This window comes from Podarcis liolepis (genome assembly GCF_965112155.1).
Source record: "Podarcis liolepis genome assembly, chromosome: 5".
NCBI classification, from domain to species: domain Eukaryota; kingdom Metazoa; phylum Chordata; class Lepidosauria; order Squamata; family Lacertidae; genus Podarcis; species Podarcis liolepis.
In genome coordinates, this window is record NC_139556.1 from 9,506,746 (window position 1) to 9,518,765 (window position 12,020).

The 12,020-nt window shown below is 41.2% G+C and overlaps 1 protein-coding gene across 2 annotated transcripts in view; it reads left to right on the forward strand.

Annotated features, from left to right (window-relative positions):
* Positions 1-10,089, forward strand: part of UVSSA (UV stimulated scaffold protein A) — a 51,363-nt gene extending 41,274 nt beyond the window's left edge. Inside the window, exons 12-13 of one of the 2 annotated variants that reach the window (XM_083503356.1) lie at positions 3,852-4,035; positions 9,028-10,089. In XM_083503356.1, the coding sequence (XP_083359482.1) occupies positions 3,852-4,035; positions 9,028-9,121 (278 nt within the window). In that variant the 3' untranslated portion in view covers positions 9,122-10,089. The remainder of the gene's footprint in view (positions 1-3,851; positions 4,036-9,027) is intronic. The other variant, XM_083503355.1, reaches the window with a different exon arrangement.
* Positions 10,090-12,020: the final 1,931 nt, after the last annotated feature.

The following is a 12,020-nucleotide window of genomic DNA, read 5'->3' on the forward strand; positions in this document are numbered from 1 at the left end:
GATCATGGAAGTTGTAGTCCCAAAACGTCTGGAGGGCTGAGTTTGCCTATGCCTGTGTTAGCTGATGGGCGGGAGGAGAAGGCTTAATCCCGCATTGGCTTGTACACCTTGTTCCCCAGCAGGATTTAACACATGCTCCTTAGCAAAAGCACTGTTTGAAACAGCTCACGCTTCTCCCTCAGCACCCCCCTGCCTCTGGCCACCCAGTCACTTCAAGGAGAAATACAAGCTGTTTCCAAAAACACTTGCAAAATGCTTCACACACAAAGCAGGTTCTCTCCCCTCTTCCCACTGAGTGATATTGCAGGAGATCAATCCTGTTTGGTCCAGGTGCAGAAGAGAGCTCTCTTCAGAGAGCTTGATCACACCCCCAAACCTAGCAGGAAACCTTCGCTACCCAGCAGGGTGGATTTGATTTAAATCAAATTGATTTAAATCACTAGTCAGTAAGACTTGATTTAAATCACTAGTCAGTAAGACTTGATTTAAATCATTTTTATTTTTTTACAGAAAGATTCATTCTTGCTCTATAATCTTAATATTTACAACCAGATGATCGTTTCATTTTTGGAATAATAAATTTTCAGAGCTGTTTTTTACAGTTATATCAAAAATTACTGATTTGCTTATACCATTAGAAATACATAGGCAGATAATTATGAAATTATTGTGAGGTTTAATAAGTTAACTGTTTATATTTGGACAACTTTTCTGCTGTACTTTATTGGAAGGAGAAAAAACAACCATTTCCTTAATAACAATTTAAACAATTTATTTAACTAAAGCAATAACATTATGGCATATGTATCCATGTTTATTAACTGATGTGGTTAACTTTTTTTAAAAAAAACTTAGACTGAGTTTTAGCACACATGAAAAGCTTAAAATAATAATATATCCTAAATAGAAAACTATCTTTAGAAAGATTTTAACTCCAAAAGCGTTTTATTTTAAAAATCCAATTTAAATAATAAAAAAAAAGATTTATTTTTTTAAATCATTCATTTTTATCTGCCCTGTTACCCAGTGTCAGCTGGTGCTAGGGGAGGGTGACCCAGCTTTCTTGTGCACCCAGACCGATCTGTTTGGCTGCACACATTGCAGAAATAAAGCAAGACACTGCCAACGGGAAGGTTTTTTCCCCTTGAAAGGAAGGAAAGAAACTTCCCTTCAGCAGTGCCATGGTGCCCACTACCAAATCCCCTGACATCATTTGCAATGTCAATTGAGAGGTGCTCTGTGGCGATGCCACCTGTCAAATTTGGCCTATGAGGCAGTTCTTGATAGGACTGTCACCTACGGAGCCAAAAAGGTTTCCCACTCCTAGATTGTTTGTCTGTTTGTTTTTTTAAATTTGCCTACCGCCTTTCAAGGGACGCGGGTGGCGCTGTGGATTAAACCACAGAGCCTAGGACTTGCCGATCAGAAGGTCGGCGGTTCGAATCCCCGTGACGGGGTGAGCTCCCTGCCCACCTAGCAGTTCGAAAGCACGTCAAAGTGCAAGTAGATAAATAGGTACCGCTCCGGTGGGAAGGTAAACTGCGTTTCCGTGTTCTGCTCTGGTTCGCCAGAAGCGCCTTAGTCATGCTGGCCACATGACCCGGAAGCTGTACGCCGGCTCCCTCGGCCAGTAAAGCAAGATGAGTACCGCAACCCCAGAGTCGGTCACAACTGGACCTAATGGTCAGGGGTCCCTTTACCTTTACCGCCTTTCATCCTTGTATCTCAGGGCAGTTCTGAGCATAAAGATAAAAACACAAAATGCATAATAAAAACAAGAACAAAACAAAACCCCTCCAACAAACACATTTAGAAGGATATGGGATATTAGTCAGCCCAAGGCCCGGTTGAAGAGTAATGTTTTCGCCTGGTTACTGAAGGTGTGTAAAGAAGGGGCCAGGCAAGCCTCCCTGGGGAGAGCGTTTCACAAATGCGGAGCCGCTGCAAAAAAAGGCCCATCATCATATTGCCACCCTCTGAACCTCTTGTGGAGAGGGCACACAAAGAAGGTCCTCTGAAGATGGATCTCAGGGGCCAGGTCAGTTCATACGTCGATTGATTGAGAGGCAGTCTTTGAAGTATTGCGGTCATGAGCCCCTTGAGGCTTTATCGGTCAAAACCAACACTTGGAATTGGGCCCCTGAAACTAATTGGCAGCCAGTGCAATCGGGCCAGTTAAAGGGATGGTTTGGCAAGAATAAGGCAGCAGTTGCTCTACGTGGTCCTTGGTGTCTTTGCAAGGGAGGAGAATGTCTAGCAAAATAGAATCAGCTGGCTCTGCCCCACCTGTTAAGACACCTGCCCCCCCCCTCAAATGAACGGTGGCCTCACTGGTTCAAGGTTTCAGAAAGTGTGTCCCCTTTTTTCAGAATCTGGTTCCCCTGGAAATAATGGCATCTACCATTTTTGCAGTACTAGAAATAAAGAGTTGAGACGTGAGGCAAAGTACCGTATTTTTTGCTCGATAAGATTCACTCACTTTTTCCCTCCTAAAAAGTAAGGGGAAATGTGTGTGCGTCTTATGGAGCGAATGCAGGCTGCCCAGCTATCCCAGAAGCCAGAACAGCAAGAGGGACTGCTGCTTTCACTGCCCAGCGATCCCTCTTGCTGTTCTGGCTTCTGAGATTCAGAATATTTTTTTTCTTGTTTTCCTCCTCCAAAAACTAGGTGCGTCTTGTGGTCTGGTGTGTCTTATAGAGCGAAAAATACAGTAAAAGACGAAGCATTTTGAGTCCCCTCTTGTGCCCTTTATATCTTCCTGTACAGGTAACTGAAAGCAAAAGGTTGAGCGATCCTCACGCTACAGTGTAATAGTGATGAAGCCTTGATTTCTGCTTCTTGACTGTTTAAAAATATTACATCCTAGCCCAAGTGTCCACGGAGCTTCAGGCTCTCCTGAAACGACGAATCATGAGGGATTAGGCTGACCTGCTAATCTGCAGTGTTCATCCTTTTACAATAGTTCACACAGAGGAGCAAATTAAGTGCCTATTTTTTGTGTCAGCCCTGAAGAATATCTGGTTTTCCAACCCTTAGTGACTTGTTAACAAACAGGTATCAGGACAAGGTAGTGAAGGCAGCCCCTGGCCAGTCAGATGTGAAATAGTATCTCTTTACTAACTACAGTATTGATTCCGCCCTACCCCTTGCAAACTGTGTAATTTTCTTTTCCCTGCTGCTAAACCAGTAACAATGTATGAAGAGCTTTAGGGGCCCATCAGTGCTCAAAAAGGCTGTTCTTCCTGGCACGCTATCGATTTTTCTCAAAGGCTTTTAAATTGCTCCTTCATTTTACTCAAATGCTCATTTCATCTCTACTGAACGCCAGCGTTTTTTTGTGTGTGTTTAAACAATCGCTCCATTCCCAGGGTTCCTAAACTGTGTGTCTGTGCTGCCTTCTTATTTACTGGGAGATAAACTGTTTAGTTTTTGTTAATCTTGGATTAATAGTTCCTGTATCTGAATTGTTCTGTTTTGTATTCCTTTACTTCAAAAAAAGTAAACTGTGTCATCCGTCTGCTGCAAGTGAGTGCTTTAATTTTGCCCTTCCAGGCTTCTTGCCTTGGAATTTTTCTAGAGCTCCATTTGCACTTAATGCAAAGGTTCATCAGCGCTCCCCAACCTGGTGCCCTCCAGATGTTTGGAATGCAGCACACACCAGCTGCGCTGATGGAAATCATTCACCAAAAAGACCTGGAGGGCAACTAGTTGAGGGAAGCTGCTCTAGATGATGTCTCTTCAGTGTGGAATGGTTTTATTTTTTTTCTGACTCGGCCTCCATTTTTAATTCGGTTCTGACATTCTGAAAATTCAGCAATAAAACGCTTGTTGGTGTTTTTGCCTTTGTCTAGAGTGGCAAGACCCAGAGTTCATGAGAGAAGTTGAAGCAGCCACCGGGGCTGATCTTGGATCCTCTCGGTACAGTGGAAAAGGAGGGAAAAAGAAAGGGAAGAAAAAGAAATATGCAAACCTCACAGACCTGAAGCAGCAGGCAAACACTTCTCGCTCCCGCCTGGAAAAGAAAGTTTTCGATAAGTAAGAGGCTACTTTGCTTATAATGCCTATCTTGTTTGTTGCTCTGCTAATTTAGTTTTGTTTTTTATCATAGAATTGGAAGGGACACCAGGAACATTGCCTTACTTCTTTAGAGTGTGCCTTTTATATACAATATCAAGGAAAATACAGGTTTTGGTACCAGAAACGCTGTTGCTGGAAATCTGAAATTATATCACTTGAGTCAAAAATATGAAGTTACACACAGTATTAAAACTGTTAACGATAAGATTTATTTTAAAATTATTTGTGTTGATTCATGGAATATTGCTACATAAGAACAGCTAGTTTTTGTGCTGTCCATATTAGGTATGTTACTGGTAACATCATTGTCATCATTTGAACAATGGTGATTGGACTTTATTGCACATTGTATGTATTCCATATCTCTGTGCATTGTGTTTGCCTTAAAGTAATGGATATCTGTTTTTAATTCACATTTTTATCAAGCATTATTTCTACTACAAAAGACTGTGGAAGTGCTGAGTTTCCTTGACAATGTTACAGAAGAAAGTAGCAGCTTATACATACATCTGATATTCAATTGCATAAGATACATAACAAATACAATAGCATTCATTGAATACATAAAACATGCTACTTTTTTAAGGAAAATGGGATGGAGCATAAGAGATATTAAGAATAATATGGCACATGCTCATATTTCTATTTTCATTTATACCCAACAGTGCTATTAAGTGTTAGGGTTGGAGTCCACCCTCTCTTCCTTATTCCCAAACTGGTCAGCTAACAGCTTTGCTGGTTGTATAGATGGCTTCTTTGTGTGAGGAGTCTGTTCTTTAGATCACAGGAATCTATGCTAACGAAATAGCTAAGCACTCCCAATTCAAAACTGTAATCCTGTGCAAGCCAGTATGTTGAATCCCTCTGCAAATCTGACTATACACAAGGGCAACTACCTGCTCAGTGCCTGGGTGCTGATCATTTAGAAATCTGGTCCCAAGAAATAGGCAGCAAGAAGTCTGAAACTGTAGCATGTTTGTGCAGAAAATATATGCTTCGTGTCTGTCACTAAATAAGAATTCTTTCTCCTTTTTTTGTTTTGTTTTCTATAATTTTTACTAAATTTTCTGTTTTATATTTTAGAATATTCATTTAAACAACCTTAAAATATCAGTGACCCGTTCTTCTCTTTCCATGGTTCATTTTGCATAACATAAATCCCTGCATATTTTATATAAACTAAACCATTCAGTATTCCATTATTACATCCACCAAAACTTATTTACACTGTTGAATTTCATCTTAATGCTGCCCATGTTTTCAAATATTTCCCTCCATATATTCAGTCAACATTTTCCAATCTTCTTTAAACATCTGTTCTTCTTCTTCTCTTCTTCTATATTATAGGTCCGCAAGCTGTGCGTATTCCATCCGTTTGAATTGCTATTCTTCTTTAGTTGGGACTTCGCTCATTTTCCATTTTCCCCCATTCTTGCTTCTTCCCTATATTTTGGGAACAGGCATATACAGGCCAAAGCCAAGAACCTTCTAGAGTGCTCTGCATATGAGATGGAGTAAGGAAAGGCCTTCTATCCATCTTTCTTCAGAGTAAAAACGTTAGGAAACTTTGAGACTTTTCATACCCTTTGAATTGGGTCAGTTAAGTGTAGTTGCATGAGCAGTGCACACCAGACATTTTCTCAAATGGGATTTCCCTCTTCTCCAGCTCACTCTTGTTCAAGGAAGCTGGAATTGCATCTTCTGCAACGAAGTGTCCTCAGCGCTGATGCACAATGTATCATTTGTCTGACCCGATGTTTTAACACAATTTATTCATACATTCAAAATGTTATCGCTAATGTTTCAGCATCTTCCTATTATTATTTATCCCGCTCTTATTCCTAAAAGGAGTCCAGCGCAACAAACATTAAAGTAGCACCAATATGTAAACAGCGGCTGTTTTCAAATAATAGACACATCCGCAGTGTCTGTGACTTGAAATGACATCCTTGTGGCTGTGGGTCTGTGCCTGGGTAGCCACAGCTCATTCCACAGCTGTGCCAGCCACTACCACAAATGTGGGCTGGTGACATGAAAGCTTCATTCCCAGACAGATCTGCCTTCGTTGCATGTTGCAACCAGTGCATGTTCCAGCCGTGCCACAGTGACTGTTTGAAGCCAGCCTCTGTGTGGCAGAACGACAGCAAGTGTGATCAATCCAAGTGGAGCAAAACAAATGCCATTAAATCGAGAAGCAAAACACTTTTTGTTTGCAACAAAAATACTAGTGTTTACAATATTACATAACCTCAAAAGCCCGAATGAGCCAGTTTTGAGGGATGTTCATTATTTTAAAATGGTGTTGCTTTCCTTGTCTTGATGTAATGGTTGTTATGAGTAATGAAAACTCGCCTTGCTTTTCTTCTCCTCGCAGAACAACACATTGTCCATGACAATCTTGTATTATCTGGTCTTATTTTGAGGAGTCAATAAGCCATAAAGTTCTAATAAGCAGACTTTCACATCAGCTTTAGAAAATAAATTTTAAAAGTTGTTTTTAGTTTACTGTGCTTCGTGCTAATGATTTTGAATGTGTGTTAGTGCCGGGCGTGGGAATTCAATCTGTCATGTTTTAATAGGTTTCATAGTTTGCAGCACTAAACAAGATGATAACCTTGGCTTTATATAACAGTCCCAAATTACTTGAAATGTACAGGTGATAAACCCAGGCTCTAGTCTGCCAATAAAGTTAAGTGAAATTGCACACAGATCATCAGAGTGGGATCTCATTTCATTTACAGTATCTCACAAGCTAGTGCTGCTAATGTAAAACCTACATGACATGAAAGTGCCAAGGCCATTGTGCCGTGCTAAAGACTCACTTTTCTCCTGCCAATTAAATATCATTCCCGCTCCAAAACCATGACCACATAGTTGTCGTTCTTTTATAGCAATGCCTCCTGTAAACTCCTCAAGCCAGAGGAGTTTTGCTTAAAGGGCCACCTCTTTTAATCTGTTGTATTTGCTCCATGTATCCTCTGCCCTTAGACAACTTTAAAAGGTTTAAAGCAAAAGCAAAAACATGCCCAAAGCTATCTCCGTTGTTGTCCTAGTTTCCAGGAAATATGACGGCAAGCTCAGTAGCTGGTGGTATCTAATGGGGAGCTTTTTAAACAGAGGCTGGATGGCCATCTGTCAGGGATGATTTAGTTGAGATTCCTGCATTTCAGGGGATTGGACTAGATCACTCTCGGGATCACTTCAAACTCTACAGTTCTGTGATTCTATGAATAACGAAGTGTGGAAGGTTTGGGGCACCTGCAGATTGACTGCCATCAGTGGCTGATGTTAGTGCCATCAGTTAGTTCAGGGGTCTGCAACCCGCGGCTCCGGAGCCGCATGTGGCTCTTTTACATCTTTGCTGCGGCTCCGGGGCGAATACTAGCGAGGGGAGGAGGCGCATTGTGCGCCCCGACACTCCTCACTGTGGCAGGCGCTGTACTGGCTGTGACGTCGCATGGGGGCGGTGCGTGCGTTAGTCACGCACCGTCCCGACGTCACCTTCCCGCCCGCTGTCAGATCGTGGCTCCGGAGATATATTTGTTTTAAATGTCGCAATGGTTTTGCGGCTCCCAGTTGTTGTTTTTTCTTCGGAAACGGGTCCAAGTGGCTCTTTTTGTCTTAAAGGTTGCAGACCCCTGAGTTAGTTGGTGCAAAAATTCATCCAAGATGCATGTGAACAGCACACATGGGCGTATGGTGTCTATGCCCATACAGCTGCCAGTCATCTTGCAACTGGAGGGCATGGTTGTGCTAGAATATTACAATACAGGTTCATAGAAATTTTGTCTCAGTTACCTTATTTGCAGATTGGAGAAGCTAAGCTTTAGGGGCATCCTGTTGCAGGCAAGTAGGAAAACTAGGCACCTGTCTCAAAAACTAGAGATATCCAGAAATTCTAAAACTGACTTGGTGAAGGGTTGACATATACACAGTAATTTTTATCCTCGAGCCTATACTTGGAAAAAACACATGAAATGTAGGAGGCAGGAGTTTTGTGAAGTCGATTTGACTGAGAGAGTGTGATTTGCCCAAGTTCATCAAGTGAGCTTTAGGACTGAGTGGGATTTTTGTCCCTCTAACCGCTAGACCACACCCGGTCTGTAATTTGTGTAGTTTAACACATATAGAATAAGTATGGAAATAAGATTCAGTGGCTTCAGTTTATTGAAATGGATTGAGATCCTTCCCTTTGTGTGGTCTGTAGAATAATAATAAAAAATAATAATAAATTTTTATTTGTACCTCGCCCTCCCCGGCTGGAGTTGGGCTCAGGCTGCTAAAGCCCTTCCCTCTGATCTGAGGAACTCTTCTCAATTTATGCTTGGGGGGGGGGGGCGAAACAAAATTTGTTTCCAGAAATGATTTTATGCAGATGCTTTGAGTTCTGTTAAAAACAGCTATTTGCAGGTTTGTGGGATGGATTGAATGGACACATGCATGCACAGGGCCTGTTGTTAAGACTTCGTGGTTTAGGGGCCCCATTAAACTAATTTGATAGTTTCAAAATAGTTGCTGTTTGTTTATATTGCTCTGGTTAATTCCTTTTTAATGTGCAAAACGCTTTCTGCTCACTGCAGAAGATCATAAACATTGCCCCCTAGAGGTACATGTTCCATATATTCCCACTTCAGTGTTTAAAATTTCCCTAAAGCAATTGTGTAAAAATGAATGTGGCCATAAAAGGTGTGGTGTGCGATCATTACTTTGCTTTGTTTATTTCTCTTAATGAGCCCATTGCTAAATTAAAACTTATTTCTGTAGCTAATTTAATTAAGATTATAAATTTGCTCTGCTTCGTCATCAGTGCAGTGTTGTGGAGGCTTGATTAGCAATTAATCACATCCCACTACATTATATTTGCTCACATGTTCATAAATGCTGCTCACATTTGTGTGTAACCTCACTTTAGTTCTCTCCTTTTCATCTTTCCTTGTTTTCTTCTTACAGAACAGCCATGAAGCGCGTGGTGGAAGCGATGAATCGAATGGATCAAAGAAAACACGAAAAGTTTGCAAACCAGTTTAACTATGCACTAAACTGAGTTGCCGTAAATGGCAAAACTGCAAGGACCTTTGCCAGTACTGCCACTCTGTAGAGGAAAGCATTTTATTGGACTAGTTTACTTAGTATCAACTTGCGTAATCTAATACATTTTACAATGGAGATGAATTGTACACATAATTTTGTGTGTGCTTATATTGATAACTGTTCTGTTCTCATTTTAAACAGAAGACTTGTGGTTTGTATATATTCTAACACCACTCTAGATTTTTTACTTTTTGGTGGACTGCAGATTTTCAGCCTTTAATACCTTGACTCAGTGGTCACAGATGATGGGAGTTGTAGTCTATGATGGGAGATGATGATGGGAGTTGTAGTTCCCCACCCTCTATTCTTCAGGAGCCACACTCCTCCCCTTTTTTTCTTTTGGTACATTCCATTTCCAACACCTGCATTTACTTTTCCTGAAAGAATAACATCTGGCAACAAAGGACAAACTCCCCTTGAGCAGCTTTTGTGTCAATCTGGATGTGTGAGTTTATTCCTGCGATTCGGCAATTGTCCAGTTGTCTTTAGGTGAGAAGGTGTTCTTCTGTAGTCAGCAACCTTTATGACTAACTGAGAATACAAGCGCTTTGCCAGAAACATTCTCTGTGGCTGTAACTATGGGCATAAGGTTTTGCTGGAATGGCTTCCTTTTAAAAGCATGCCTTGGTTTTGTGGGTGAGGTCAGCCTTGCTCACAGTTTTCATTTCACGGGAAAGTTATGCCTTATGGACTACCATCACATGAACAAAGCAAGGAAAAATTTATTACTTGTGTACCATTTTAAATGCCCAAGACTCTTGTTCATGATGGTTGTCAGATCTCTTCATTTTTCTTGTCGGAATTTGCATGTAAATTTGTTAATAACTTCTAAAGAGGAACAACTATGTTCTGTGAACCGCCCTGAGACCTCCAGTTATAGGGCGGTATATAAATTCTAATAATAATAATAATAATAATAAAGTTAATTCCTGCCTGGGGATCTGCAGACTTGCAAAATGGGCCCAGTGGAGAGAGCATGAGTGGACAATGAAATAAACAATAAATCTTGTTTTTTTGAAGTTAAACCCTCCCCCATTCCACCTCCAAAAAAGGAGAAAAAAATATCTATGGGCACATGGAAAGGACAGCGGCCGCTGAGGGCAGAGCACTTGTGTAAGACTGTTGAAAGAAAGCTAAAGACGACTGAGGTGCTGGGTGCAAGAATTGAGCATTGAGCTGGGTGCATAGAAAGCAGCAGAGTGAAAGGCTTGTGTTGAGCAGGAAGCTAACTGTTCGCTCCTCACTTACACTGCCAGTTAGGAAAATGGATTGCTCTCATTCACCTGACCCACGGCCAGGAGAGTGCACCTTCGCAGGAGGGAGAGTGGTAGGGTCAACGCAGCGGGCAGGACCATACTGTGTAAATTCTCTTTTAAATGACATTAATTAAAGGCCTTGTAATGACAAAAGAGTTGAAGAGCTATATAAAGGAAATAATACGTAAAATGAAAATGAATATTTAAAATCAAAATATGTATTTATTGTAGGAGGAGGAGGGCCTGGTAACAAAAAAAATTGTGAAAATGTTTATGGATATTGCACTTATAAATAGTGTGTTTTGCTTTGGATACTTTTTTCTTAGGTTTTTTTTAAAAAAAATTATTGGGTTTTATAAACAAGAATAAGGTTATACAAACAAGTATACCAAGTTTTCTCATGTCATTTGTGTATCACAAAAAAAGCATAATAAATGTGGGGAAATATCTACAACATGTGTTTCATTATTAGTGGTCAATGTACAGGTTCCTGGTTCATGAATTGGTTTAGGAAAGAAAGAAAGAAAGAAAGAAAGAAAGAAAGAAAGAAAGAAAGAGGGAGGGGAATGGTGAGTGGGATGGGTTCAGGTGGTTATGCTTCTATTCTGCTTAGTGTGGGTGGAGACTTTTTTCTTACTCTTTTCTGGTAGCACTTTTTTCCTTTTTTATTTTCCAAAGTGGGTCCCCTTTCTCCCCCCCCCCAACACTCTGGGTAAGGCTGATTTATTCAGGACGCTGATCAGGAGGGGGAATGGCTAAAACATAGCTAGCTAACCAACCTTAGCACAGCTGAGTGCGGAGTAGCGCTGCCTGTCTGTGGTGCATAAGTTGAGAAGTGGCACATAATTCTGTATTGAGTGTTCAGTTCATGAATGTCAGTCTTCAGAAGCGAGGTGCTGAAAATTCAGAAGACAACTGAAAATTTGGATTATCTTGGTAAATGACTTTTTAAAAATGCAAAGCACATCTATTAGGAATAGAACAGTTTTTTCTCAGAAAGCTTCATTTCCTTGAAGTGGGAATGGGGGGTGAGGGAGAACCTGTGGCTCACGAATTAGTCTTGGCCCAACAGGGAGTCCAAGTTGCCCCACAAGACCCATTTTCTCCAAACTACGCCCACTCGGCCCATCAGCTGACATCACTTGTATTCTGATGCACAAGAGGCTGGGGTTAAATCTTATGTTTCCAGCAGGAAATGGGCATTCAGCCATAAGAGCAGGATTTGCCCCCTGCTTGTTAGCTGATGAGCTGGGGGTTAAGCCCTGCACAGTTTGGCAGGATTCCATCACACTCTTTCCTGATTCAGGACCCCCTTCTCCACTTACGGTAAGCAGGAGGAGAAGACATTCAGATGAGCAACTCTGCCTACGGAGACTGGAGCTTGATGGAGGACCAGCTTTTCAACACAGCAGGTCCTCTTTCCTCTGGAAGTATCTCTTTCGCAACTGCTTTATTAAAAGGCTGCAAGTCAGTTCCCAGGTGAGCTTGAAAAATCGGAGCACTCCAGGGTTGTTAAGATTGTTTAAATTTTGAGTTAACAACGCCTCGAGACAGCAAATGATGCTAGGTGCCCACTTCATCTGCTGCTTTAACAAC